The sequence below is a fragment of the Gymnodraco acuticeps genome, unplaced genomic scaffold, assembly GCF_902827175.1.
Source record: "Gymnodraco acuticeps unplaced genomic scaffold, fGymAcu1.1, whole genome shotgun sequence".
Taxonomy (NCBI): Eukaryota; Metazoa; Chordata; class Actinopteri; order Perciformes; family Bathydraconidae; genus Gymnodraco; species Gymnodraco acuticeps.
The window spans coordinates 2,141,826-2,155,190 of record NW_022990673.1 but is presented as its reverse complement, the minus strand read 5'-3'; the positions used below and the strand labels follow the sequence as shown (position 1 = coordinate 2,155,190).

General features: G+C 42.7%; 2 protein-coding genes across 2 annotated transcripts; one reads left to right on the top strand and one right to left on the bottom strand.

Annotated features, from left to right (window-relative positions):
- Positions 1 to 131: 131 nt before the first annotated feature.
- paics (phosphoribosylaminoimidazole carboxylase, phosphoribosylaminoimidazole succinocarboxamide synthetase) lies at positions 132 to 3,389 on the top strand. Its single transcript, XM_034229993.1, has 9 exons — positions 132 to 413; positions 512 to 709; positions 1,436 to 1,614; positions 1,714 to 1,893; positions 2,007 to 2,120; positions 2,205 to 2,288; positions 2,563 to 2,743; positions 2,826 to 2,984; positions 3,067 to 3,389. Exons 1-9 carry the CDS (start codon positions 398 to 400, stop codon positions 3,231 to 3,233), a joined length of 1,278 nt encoding a protein of 425 aa, XP_034085884.1. The 5' UTR covers positions 132 to 397; the 3' UTR covers positions 3,234 to 3,389.
- Positions 3,390 to 5,370: 1,981 nt separating this feature from the next.
- Positions 5,371 to 12,931, bottom strand: LOC117555058 (GTP-binding protein REM 2-like). Its single transcript, XM_034229740.1, has 5 exons — positions 12,378 to 12,931; positions 9,687 to 9,996; positions 9,482 to 9,555; positions 7,682 to 7,859; positions 5,371 to 6,011 (listed from the first exon to the last, which is right to left on the bottom strand). The coding sequence occupies exons 1-5, from the start codon at positions 12,429 to 12,431 to the stop codon at positions 5,719 to 5,721; spliced, it is 909 nt and encodes a 302-aa protein (XP_034085631.1). The 5' UTR covers positions 12,432 to 12,931; the 3' UTR covers positions 5,371 to 5,718.
- Between the last annotated feature and the right edge of the window lie 434 nt (positions 12,932 to 13,365).

The window sequence follows — 13,365 nt, the reverse complement described above, 5'->3', positions numbered from 1 at the left end:
ACACGCGGAAACACGTGGTGTTTACATTGAGTGCCACAAACTCATCTAAATTATCGATTCTGTCGAGCGGTGGGTTGTTCTCTCTTGATAACGTTCTCTGATAAAAATCAATCTGCTTGTCAAAGAGAAAATGGGGGCAGTTTAGTGGATAAACTCCAAAAAACTTCTACTTGCAAGTATTTGGGGTTTTAGCATTTCCCCCCACGTGTTGAGCATCGCGCTGCTGTGATTGGTTGTCTTGATAAGCAAAGGGATGTGATTGGTTATCAGATTACGTACTTCCCTTCTTCTTCTGCCCGCACTCCTCTTGTTGCCTCTTCATCTTGAAACTTTTACAAGTGTAGTGTCAGTTTTCATTTTGTGTTTTCAGGACTGTCGGTTGTTGAAGAACACCACCATGGCCTCCGCATCAGGTACACTGCTACATTAAAATGGATATTTAGGAGATTGTGTTAAAATGCGCAGTGATCTAATTTGGGAATTTTTTTTCTTTTGTGTGTGTGTTTTACAGAGTTGAAGATCGGTAAAAAGCTACATGAGGGAAAGACGAAGCAGATTTTTGAACTTGAGGGTGAGTCCGGAGTGGTTCTGGTTCAGTCCAAAGACCAGATCACAGCGGGGAATGCCGTGAGGAAAGACCAGATGGAGGGAAAGGCTGCCATCGCCAACAAAACAACGAGCTCCGTGTTCAAGCTGCTGCACGATTCTGGTGAGGACACGTTTATTGAATTTGACAGATCCAGAGCCCTAGGGCTCTGGACAGATCCATTCCAAAAGTACTCTGCTGCTGCCAGGTGAAGATTGCAGCAGTTATAAGTGTCATAACATTATTCAGCCTGAGGCCATTTTCCCACGTTGAGAAATATTCTTTAGATTTGTGAGTATGAGTGCATACTTGCTTTATGATTCATTAATATATTCTCTTTTGTTAGTTCTCCCTCACATATTTCCTTATCAAATTCAAATGTTTTGAGTTTTCTGAAATGAAAATGATCCCCTCCCCCTAACAACAAACACTGATCTCGTGTCACAACCTCACAACCTATGGTCACAACTAACAACTTTGATGTGTGTGGGGCTTGTTTGACATTTGGTCAACAACAAAAAAAAGAAACCCAGATCTCCAAAATGACCCACAACTTTGCTTTAATTTAGCACTAATTTGGTAAGTGTTCCCGACATGCCACTCGTGAGTGTGGTAAAGGTTGTCTTGTGACTCGGATAATTCACCAGAACGTGACCAACCACATTTAATATTTAATTAGCGACATCACACAAACTCAAACTCTTTAAGGTACAGGCGTTTCATCTTTGTCTTTTATAAATCAACCCTAAATGGTAACATTTTGACTTGGCTTTCTTCACAGCTCTTGACACTGGAGGTCTGGCTGTGTAAATGTATGTAGCTGATTTTAATATCTACTCTTTCTTCCAGGCATTAAAACTGCCTTTGTAAGGAAGCACTCAGACACGGCGTTCATTGCCACCCACTGTGAGATGATTCCTATTGAGTGGGTATGTCGCAGAGTGGCAACTGGATCCTTCCTCAAGAGAAACCCAGGAGTAAAGGAAGGCTACCGCTTCTCCCCCCTGAAGATGGAGATGTTCTTCAAAGTGAGTCTGCCTTCAATGTGCTCCTTATGTGCTGTGGCTTGACTAATTGTTTTCACATGTCAAAACTCATCCATTTTAATATGTTGCTCTCTGCCACAGGATGATGCCGCCAATGACCCTCAGTGGTCAGAGGAGCAGCTGCTGGAGTCAAAATTCTCTCTGGCTGGGCTCACTATCGGTCAGTGCGAGGTGGACATCATGAATCGCAGCACTGTGGCCATCTTTGAGATTCTGGAGAGGTCCTGGGCCACTCAGAACTGCACGCTGGTGGATATGAAGGTATGCAGTGCAGCGCTGCCCTCTGCTGGTTATTCAGATTTCCTGTTGTGAACTCCGACTACTGAGCTCTTTTTAACTGCTTCACAATCAGGGTTTATCATTTTTGTTTATAGATCGAGTTTGGCGTGAATGTGAAGACTCAGGAGATTGTCCTCGCTGATGTGATCGACAATGATTCATGGAGGCTGTGGCTGGCTGGAGATCGGAGCCAGCAGAAGGATAAGCAGGTCAGGCCTTCTCTTTGGTATATCTATTTAATTTCGACACCTTTATGACTTTATATAAAGGCTAAAAGTTTCCCATATTACTAGGTGTACCGAGACCTGAAAGAAGTTACCCCTGAGGCGATGCAGATGGTGAAGAGAAACTTTGAGTGGGTCTCCGAAAGGGTCAAGGTACACTTAACATCCAATCTACGGAGATATCATGACAGTCTATTTGTTTACTTTTAATCAACTTAGTATAACATATCTAAACAAAGTTGATTATATTCAGGGCTGGACTGGAACAATAAGTCTGGCCAGGGATTATACAGCCAGCCTGGCCAATACCAGTTTTGTTTGGCCTTTTGCTGGTTGAACCGTCAATATTTACATTTGCTGCCCATAGTGCAGTATAAATCTTACATGGCCTTGCATGGAGCTAATGGTTGCTGTGCTGTGTCTCTAGCTGCTGCTGGAGCCCCTCGCCAGAGGCAGGGTGGTGGTTCTGATGGGCTCCACCTCCGACCTGGCTCACTGTGAAAAAATCAAGAAGGCCTGTAGCTCCTTCGGGATCCCCTGCATCCTGAGAGTCACCTCGGCACACAAAGGTCCGGATGAGACACTCCGCATCAAAGCTGAATATGAAGGTGTGTATTATTTTATGTATCTTTAAAAAAAGTAGGTATTTAGTTGCCTGTCATGTCATAATATCTGTATGCTTGTCCTCAGGTGATGGCGTACCCACGGTGTTTGTGGCCGTGGCCGGCAGGAGTAATGGCCTCGGCCCGGTGATGTCTGGAAACACTGCGTACCCAGTCATCAACTGCCCTCCTCTCACTCCAGACTGGGGTGCACAAGATGTCTGGTCATCCCTGCGTATGCCAAGTGGTGAGTATGGCACTTCCCGTCTTGAATTGTTTGTCCACATGTTAGTTTTTTCATTATAATAACCAGGCCCCTCCTCCTTCAGGTCTCGGCTGCTCGACCATCCTCTCCCCTGAGGCCGCTGCTCAGTTTGCCGCGCAGATTTTCGGGTTGACCGATCATCTGGTGTGGTGCAAGCTGAGGGCCTCCATGCTCAACACCTGGGTGTCTCTCAAGCTGGCTGACAAGAAGTTACAGGCCTGCAGCCTCTGAAAGGCTCCTTTCACCCTTGTGTTGTCTTCTTAGGCTCCACGTTCTGTCACTGATGTGTCTTTGTTTACCATGAGAAGCCACTTACAGTAGATGAAGTCTCCCTATGATTTCTCAAACGCATAAATCATTCCATTAAAGAAAGCTTCTTAATTAAAAGCTTGTGTTGTTATTTTATCCTGTTCAGACCCTCGCAAATCTGCCAAGAAAAAGCTAAATATGTCCACAGTAACTTTTGAAAATTATTTGGAAAAAACAATAGTTAAACATTTTTCAATATTCACTTGAAGTGTTTTTGGCAAACATTTATGTTTTTAGTATTCCTCCACAGGAATCATATTCCTGTGGGGGTGGATCAGAGTGGAGGAGTTTGGACTTCAGTATTTATAAAAATCTTGGCTTTGACCCTGATTGTGATTTGTGCCAAAGTATGCTTGTCTTGCCAGTTGTCAAATTATGATTTCATCTTTTTGAATAAGATGTTAAGTTGACGGCATGGTAACTTGAAGTTTGAGTTTTTTTTGGCTGTCATGAGATGCCGGGATCAAGTTCAAAATCAGCAAATATTTGTTAAAGGTTTGAAATTATACCTCTAAAAGCGGTGCAGGTGTATATCATAAGCACTGCATATGGGTTGATGCACCCATTTTTATAGCTTAAATGTCATTCATATGGTCTTATTTCATCTGCATGTTTGACATGCATAGTTTTGTTGCATGCTCTACTATCAACAGCATTGTTTTAGAAATGCAGATGACAACCAGATCTCCTTTAAATTATGTCAAAGCCCTGACAACACCCACATATACAATCTAATCTGAAAATATGGTTAGTCATATTGATACCTTGCAAGACAGGTTGTTACGACCCCCTCCACTCCACTAGAGGTCTCCGTCTTTGTGTTCTGCTGGCTGGCTCTTGTTTGTGTTTCAGGTGATCAACCTGATGAGCCACACATCTACATAAAAGGCCAACACCAAACCATACTGCCCTCTCACTCTTCTGTTGGACACGGCCGTGTCTTTGTTTCTGCACATTTTCATACCCATACATGCAATTTTTTTGCATACCCATACATGCAATCATTACTGATAACTGACTTCCACGTTTAGGTTTCTTGAAGACCTATGATCTCGGTTATAGTAAATAAATATGATTTTTGTTACACTTAACTTGTCAGGCCGTAACACAGGTGCATAACCTATGTATGAGTGGCTCTGCTAATGTCGTATAAACTAGAATAGAGAGCTGCAACTCCAGTTTATACATTTCCCCCTTTATAATTCTCATTTCAACCACATCCATGTATCTGTCATCTGCTCAGTTGTGGGACTTCAACTTGGCCACAAGAGGGAGCCTGTGTCCCATGTGGACGATGCCAAATCTTAACCTTTCAATCTGTTCCAGCAGTTTGCAGCCAAGGGAATGAGTCAGAATATCATGCCACCATTTTATTTTGTACTTCTATTATAGCACAGCTCTCCCTTTTGATAACAAATGATGGGTCTAACGACCTATGGTGTGCTAAGTCTTTGTTCACATGTGGGTGTAAGTGGGAGGATGGAAGTGCTGAGGGTAGAGTGAGATACAGATGAGTGTAGTCAAGCTGATATCTGACAAAAATCCTCTGCATTTTAATTTGGAGTTGAATTTTGTGCTTACAAATAAAATTGTACTGCATGGGAATCAGCCTTCCTATCCGTAAATCTATATGCAGCACAAGGATTAGAGGTATGGAAAAATAACTGAAATGGACATAATATGTATGTCTCAGTGATTCAATGTCTCCTTGACAACCGTAACATGGCAACAATCACTATACAATAATCTGTTTTCTCTCCTTTGCTGCTTCTCTTATTGCCACACTGAGCTCTGTAAGTCTGCATTAAATCTCTTTAATTCCCTTTCTCTCTCCTCGCTGGCATTTGATTATTTTACTGCTTACCATCCCCATGGAGACTACAATAGCTCGGTGTCAAGGAACACAACATGACTCATCAGAAAAGTCTCACCCACTAATGAGTTCTGAATGTGTGTGGTCATGATTCTAACCTGGGTTTAAGCGGTTGTTAAATTAGATTAATGCTTCATTGTCATAATAATAATGTGAACTTTGTAATAACGGAACCCATGCAGCGACTTTCTCAAGACTCAAAAAATCAATTTATTTAGCTCTCAAAGCTATCAGGGTGGTATTACAGTAAGTATCACTACTATAGTTTATTTACATGTGTTCTACCACAGTATGTTATCTTCTTCTGTATGCTGCTGCTGCTTAGTCTTGAGTACAAAATGTGTTTATCTTTCTATGGCTAAACATCATCACTAACATTATTATTTTCTCCCTCTGTTCCTCTGGATGTACATGATCTTCACTCATAACATTGTCCTGCCATCCCTCGGGCACTTTCACACATCCTCTGTTTTACTTAACACTTTCAGCTACCTCTGTAACTACTCTAACAATTTGGCTACATGCGGCGCCCAATCACAGCGCTCCCAGGTCGTGGCACGAGCGGGACTTCTGTCTCAGGAACTTTCCCACGTCTCTGTCTCGCGGGTACCGGGGCACCAGGCTGGACAGGAAACGTTTGGCACGGGAGGTTATGCTCTCACGCTGGCCTTCGCCGATCATGTCCTCCGCAGTGGTCCCGGGGGGCCACGGGGACTGGCCCCTGGCGAGCCTCACCGCACACTCCAGGAGCTCCGGGGTACGGTGGTCCAGAGAGGCAGAGATCTCCAGATACAGACAGTTGAAGAGGGCGGCGCTGGACATGGCCTCTGAGGTAAGAGAAGGGAAGGAGACGGGAGAAGAGGATGAAGCTTTCACAAACCTAAGGTGTATATTTAAGGTGACAGCTAACAATGTTCACTCAATGTACACACCTTCCGGCGCAGACTGAAAACTCATCTCTTTCGACTCCACTTCGATCGATAGAACTATTAACAAAGCACTTATATACTAATAAAGGGCTGGCTTTTCTAAAGCCAGTTGAGTAGCACTTGAAATGTTTTTGCTCTATGAAGCCTGATGTACTTATATGATTCTGTTTTCTTCAAGTTTGTATTTTGTTGGTCGAACGCACTTATTGTAAGTCGCTTTGGATAAAAGCGTCAGCTAAATGCAATGTAATGTAATGTAATGTAATATATTTTGTTAGCGTGATTTATACCAAAACACAAAATGATACCTCTTCTTCACCACCATAAAACAAACTCCAACACTAAAACAATTTAAACATACAGCGAATTTAATAAACAAGCCAACAAGGGGTAAAAAAACATCTAGTATATTTACTACTAAACTAGTAGATGTTTTTCACCTAAATTATTTAATAGCGCTCTGTAGTCATAACAAACAAAATGTCATTTGAAAAAAACAAAACATAGCCTATAAACATATAGTGCCTTATACATAATTTAAAATGTTGCTACATCTTTTATAGACTTGTTGAAAGCGGAGACTTTGACAGCAAACAAGGGGGAAGACAGTTTACTGTAAACAGTGTTAAAGGCCATGAAAATATATGTTCTTAATCAACTTTTTGCAATAGTTTGTCCCCACAAAAAAACACACTATTATCTGCCTAAATTGCAAAACATCAGCATCGTTAACATGAGATTTCTGTAATTCTGTTCTGAAATCTTCGCCCTGTCCACTTAGATCCTCACTTAATGTGGACAGGGGGCTCAGTTGGGAAAATGTGATATGAATATGAATTTAAACATTTGAATCAGAATGGCAGGACAGTTGTAGTTGCCGCCTGTTCCGAGATGTTTTCTCCATCACTAAAATCTTTCTTCGACAACATCCTGAACCTTACTCAATATAGAAATGTGTGACTCTCCTAAATGATAGGATAATCATCTTTAGTTTCAGCCTGCTGTCGGTGGCACACAAACAGAATATTAACTCTGTGATCGGATGATAGTGGCTGAAATGGACCTCGGGAATCTCTTTAAAAACGTTTAGGTGCCAAGGCTTTTACCTTTGAGGTGGGTACTATGGGTGCCTGATAAAGCTGCTTCCAGAACAGCAACGGATGTTTAACTTTGATTGTTGCTTAATTAGTAAGTCATTTTCAATAATGAAGGTAAATACTGAAGGGTTGAAGCCAAGTTTTCAGGGGCTTTAATTTGGGAGGTAATTTATAGCTGCACAGCAGTCCACTGTAAAACAGCATGAATGTGAAGATGCAGTGCACTCACAGTGAATGCTCTCCAGCTTGAACTGAAATTGCAACCCTCTCTACACTCCCACACTGTGATAAAGCTGATACGCTGACATTTACATTCTCACATATTCCACCCTAGTGTTTACAGATAAATATAAAGAGCTGAAAATGTCAACACCAACTGTGAGAATGAAAGCCACTACAGAAGAAAAACCACGATGCAGGTGAGGAAAAGGGCAATACGTTTAATAAGAAAATATGAATGGTTCCACATACCTTGAGAGGGGACCTCACGTGTGCGAACGAGGTCACTTTTATTACCCACGAGGATGATGGGAGTTTGGGGCTGAGTCTCTCTCAGGAGAAGTCGGAGTTGAGCAGTGCGGTGGAAACTACGCCTGTCAGTCACTGAAAACACCAGGACACACACCTCACACTGCAGAGCCGACAGGTCCTGAGGGACAGAGGCAGACACATTAACTCACAATACTGTAGTCGCTATTCAGTGTATCTCAATAATTGATCATTGTACTTGAGAAAACCACTCAAATTGAGTGAGCAATTACTGAAACACATTGTAAAGCAGTCAAATATGATCTCACACGACTGCCAGCAGGAATCATGTTTTTTTTCAAATAGTAAAACACTCTTGTATTACACGAATTGTATTATTGTAAAAACTGTTTGCAGAATTACAGTGGTAGTGCTGCCGACCGCTGAGTGCTCTATCTAAAATCCCTTGTGGTTTAGGGAGAAATTACTTCAGGCAGCAGCAACTGCAGAACAACTCAAATTCTTACTGACACACACAGTCATCCTCTCCAAACAAGAGAGAGAGTCAAATCCCTAAAAATAAAAATCCATGCGGGAATCCTTCATTCTGTAGACACATGATTGGACCTCAGCTTGACTTTTGTTGGAACTGCCATGGTCCATTGACTTTCCATTTATTTTTTGATTAAGTCCAGAATTGAGCACAGACCAAAAGCCCCTTTGGCACTAATGAAAGGACACAGACTTATTATGACAATTATCTAAGAAGTCTCTTTATAAGGCACCCGTTACAGTGTCTCCCACAACACATGGAGTATAGCTCATTATACAGAGAGTAACACATAGAAATCCCCACATTAAAAAGACAGATTGTGTCATGAGTAAGCAATCAGTTTGTATCACACATCAACCTAAATCATAACATGAATGCAGTAATTTAGCACATCTGCTCTGTGGGCAGCTCACACTCTCACCCTCTCTCTCTTAAATCCACACCCAGATGCCTGGGAACTGCGCTCGATGGAAAAGAGGAAAAAGTGCAAATATACCTGATAATGAGTTTTCCTCTGTCAAGCAGATGCAGCAGATTTATTGTCCTATTTTTGCCACAGCGTTTCTCTGAGCTTGGCATCAATTGCTGTTATAGTGACGTCAAGTACAATAAACAATGCAACATGCTCCAGATATAGAGTGTGAAAACATCTGAAATATACAGCAGACACAGAAATCTGTTCATGTGCAGTACCATTTCGTATTTTCACGATGTTTGCATGTAGGGCTTTAACTAATGATCCGTTTTTATTATTGATTAATATGCTGATTACTTTCAAGATGTATTGATAATAATCTTTGTCTATAAAATGTCATATATAATGCCGAATGTCCCTCATAGTTTCTCCAAATCAAAGGGGTTGTATTCTATTTGTTAGTCGACTTGTGGTTGCATCTCTAGAGTCATGGATGCTGTCAGTTTTCTTATTTGGTTTGCAATCCTGGTTCTATTTTCCTATCTTATCTCCTGATAATACAGAGATGGCTTTCAATAAAGAAAATGTGATTAGACTGGAGGAAAATAGAGTTAAGAAAACAAATCAATAAGATTCATTTTAAGCTCCTTAAAACTGTCCAAGGATTTGGTTCTTCTACCCTTCTACAAGAACGGATGTTCAGTGTGTGTATATATACAAACACTGACATATATACCACAGTGAAATGTCAAAAAGCAGCAAGCACATTGTATACAGATACATCTCAGTGTCCTAATGAGGGAGCAGGGATTGCAGGGAGTGTTGTTTGCCTCACCTGTCTCCAGTTGTCATAGATAATAATGGTGCTCTCCTCGTCATCCACAGTGACTGTGCGTACGTAACCCTCCCCTAGGGACAGGGACAGAGGCAGTTAGCTTTCACATGGGAGATGGGTGCAGTGATTTATTTGCTTACTGTGAAAGCCCTCAAGCCCCCACTGCATTATACTGCCCTGCATTAGTCAAACACACAGCACACACCTTCACAGTCCACAGACGCAGTCCTGTCCATGTCTCCAGAGAGGGCCACGGACAGGGAGGACTTCCCCACGCCGTTCTGCCCCAGCAGGGCGATCCTTAAAGGCCCATCAGGTCTGCCCTCCACAGATACAGTCGGAGTGTCCTCCAAGGCTAGGCTGAAGCTGATTGGTGAAGCAGACGGTCCAGCTGCACCTGATGTCCAATCGGCGTCATCGTGTACGGCTTCTTCTCTTCTCAGCTGATGCTTTATAGGCAGAGGAGTGCTGCCTCTGCGAACATTCGGGGCGCTGGACAGAGTCATACTGTCACACTGGAGGAGAAAGGAACATGAAGGGGCACTCTTTATATCGCATAACATTTATAGCTAGTATGTATTCAGATATGTTTCTTGTATAAGAGACAGCCAGCTCCCAAAGCACCAGTTTGCATGATGATGTGATACTCCATCTATTTAGTATTCAGCAACTCTATAAAGTCAGGGGACTTGCAGCAGAGGCGCTTGTATGGGTAAATCTCAATAGTATTTTCCAAAAGACTTTCCCTGCCTTTTAAACGCCTTCATCTGTCAAACTCCAGATCCCTGGTGGAGCCTATAAAACAGCTTCCTGTGCCTAAACCAAAATAACTCTGATGACATCATCAGGGTTTAATGACAACGCTCCTGCACAGACACTGAAGACATATTACAACTTGTTCTACAGGCTGAATAGTATTTATCTTGACGAGTAAACTGACCGTGGTCTAATATGTCCCTTTCAACCTACACAGTACTTGAGCCATGTCAGCGAGAGAGCGTGTACTATCATAGAGCCCTGGAACTGCTCACCTAAATTGAATGCAGCCATCATTAATATTCACCTGTGTTCCACTGCTTTGGCAACTAATAGATGCCTGCTTTGAAAAGTTAATATATTATTATTTTATTATATGTCTATTTACACAGAGCGACAGTTGCATTTTGGAGTCATGTTATCGTCCACCAAATATAATGTATTCTATCTCCACTCTGCTGTTGGGTCAAAAAGCAAAACCCCAATAATTAGTAAAACAATGATATGATTTCTTCCTCTCTAAAGCTGCATACAGCTGATGGAAACTACAGTCAGGTGATAGGCCTATTTCTGTGAGGGTTAAAACTAAGAACAACATCTTTCATATAACACAAAATCTTAAAATCCATTGTATTAAAAAAGAAAAATCACTCAAGCCTTTGTTTCTCCAATCAGCCAAGTCCCTACATCGAGAAACTGAATTCAATGCAGGACACCACCTTTCTCATGTCAGATTTGCCTGCTTTACTTTCCTTTTTATGAGAAAATGTAACACTGCTTTCTTTAATGATGTAACATCTTTCATACATTTGTCCCCAAAATGATGACTTAAAGCTAACATCCATCACAGAAGTGTCTATTTGCATAGTTTGACATACTTTCTGTGTATCTTTGTAGTTCTTTGGTTGCCATGCTGATGCACACACACACACAACACACACAAACACACACACACACACACACACACACACACACACACACACACACACACACACACACACACACACACACACACACACACACACACCACACACACACACCACACACACACACACACACACAACACACACACACACACACACACACACACACTATACTGTAGGCATAAGAAGACCTACTGCTCAGCCGTGTGATATAAAAACATTCAGCACAGAAAGCAGTTTGACCTGATAACCTGCACACACACACACACACACACACACACACACACACACACACACACACACACACACACACACACACACACACACACACACACACACACACACACACACACACACACACACACACACACACACTACACACACACACACACACACACACACACATACCATGTATACATCACTTCAGGGGACATTATATTGACTTACATGCATTTCCTGGAGACTTATTCTAACATTAACCATAACCAACACATGCCCAACCCTAACCCTTACCCTTACCCTAACCCTAATCATAAACCTAACCAAGTCTTCACCCTAAAATTAATGATTCCCCTCATGGGGACCTCCAATTTGTCCCCATAAGGGAAGCCAGTCCCCACGTGTGACTATGTAAACAGATTTAGGTCCCCACAAGTATAGTAATGCTAGACCACACACACACACACACACACACACACACACACACACACACACACACACACACATCACTTCACTTCACTTCATGGGACATTACATTGACGTACATGCATTTCCTGGAGACTTATCCTAACCTTAACCATAACCAACACATGCCTAACTCTTACCCTAACCCAAATCCTAAACCTAACCAAGTCCTCACCCTAAAATTAATGATTCCCCTCATGGGGACCTCCAATTTGTCTCCATAAGGGAGGCGAGTCCCCACACGTGACTGTGTAAACAGATATAGGTCCCCACAAGTATAGTAATGCTAGGCCACACACACACACACACACACACACACACACACACACACACACACACACACACACACACACACACACACACACACACACACACACACACACACTTCATTAGCACCTGATCAACCCCCTCCATTAATTGACAATCAGAATATCAGACTCCATCACATCCTAACACTTTTCACCCAATCGGATTAGCTGATTACTGAATATATTGGATGTGTTGTTTGTAGGCAGCCCCGGGCATCTCCTTACCTTGGCCGTCGTCTCCTCGAGGTTGAGCCTGTCTTCGGGCACATCTGTCGGCATCTGCAAACTGAAATCAAGCGACCGGGAATAAGGACTCCAAAACTCGCAGGACAGCCAACTCCTCGCGCCCCCTCTCACTTTATGAACCCCAGCGCGGGCAGCACGGTATGATCTCTCACCTGTCACGCGGCTCTCTACAAAGTAAGCACGCTCTCTTTCTCTTTCTTCCCTACTGCTCTCGCTCTACTTATCTCTTTCTCGCTCCCTCTCCTTCAGTTTGTATCTCTGTCTATCTCCCTCTGCTGTCTCTTCAGGTTAGGGCCCAGGTCCAGCTCTGCAAACACCAACCCTCATTCATCACGGCTCTCTCCAAAACTGACTATGACTCACTGAGACACGTTTATGCTCCTCCAGATTTCGATTGTAGGCCTATCTACAGGAGAGATGAAACCCCGAGGAGTGAGTCTGAGTGTTTGCTTCAGGTACCTGCAGCTCAGTAGTAAAAGTGGGGCAGTGCTGCAGGAAGGCAGGCAGGAAGGGAGCACTCCTGTGGAGAGATGTTCAGTGTCACGAATCTCACATTGACCTCTTGAAGAAGGAGGCGATATGAAGGAAAATGGCCACTAGGGGGCAGCATTACCCAAGTCTTCTCCTAACTAATTGGCTCTGTGTGTGTGCGTGCGTGTGTGCGGGTAGGCGCGTGTGTGACGTGTGTGTGTGTGTGTGTGTGTGTGTGTGTGTGTGTGTGTGTGTGTGTGTGTGTGTGTGTGTGTGTGTGTAAATGTTTCATTTGGGTATTTCTTTGTTAAACAGAGGCATGTCTGGTCTATCATGTCTCTACTGTTAAAGACACATGACTTCTTTCAGAGACTGGCTAATTTCCCATTTGACTAAATAAAGTAATTTCTAGTCCCTGACCCAAGAAGTGTATTTTGACATGTTTTCTGTCAAAATGTGAGTGTGGCCATGAGCTGTGGTGCGTCCCTCCCACACA

Bases quoted from the DNA above. Each gene is read 5' to 3' on its own strand.
- paics (XM_034229993.1), top strand. The intron at 710-1,435 runs GTGAGGACACGT...TCTTTCTTCCAG, and splicing joins CAAGCTGCTGCACGATTCTG to GCATTAAAACTGCCTTTGTA. The intron at 2,985-3,066 runs GTGAGTATGGCA...CTCCTCCTTCAG, and splicing joins ATCCCTGCGTATGCCAAGTG to GTCTCGGCTGCTCGACCATC.
- LOC117555058 (XM_034229740.1), bottom strand. From the start codon at position 12,431: ATGCCGACAGATGTGCCCGAAGACAGGCTCAACCTCGAGGAGACGACG. The intron at 9,556-9,686 runs GTGTGTGCTGTG...CCCTGTCCCTAG, and splicing joins TGCGTCTGTGGACTGTGAAG to GGGAGGGTTACGTACGCACA. The intron at 6,012-7,681 runs GTATGTGGAACC...CTCTTACCTCAG, and splicing joins ACGTGAGGTCCCCTCTCAAG to AGGCCATGTCCAGCGCCGCC.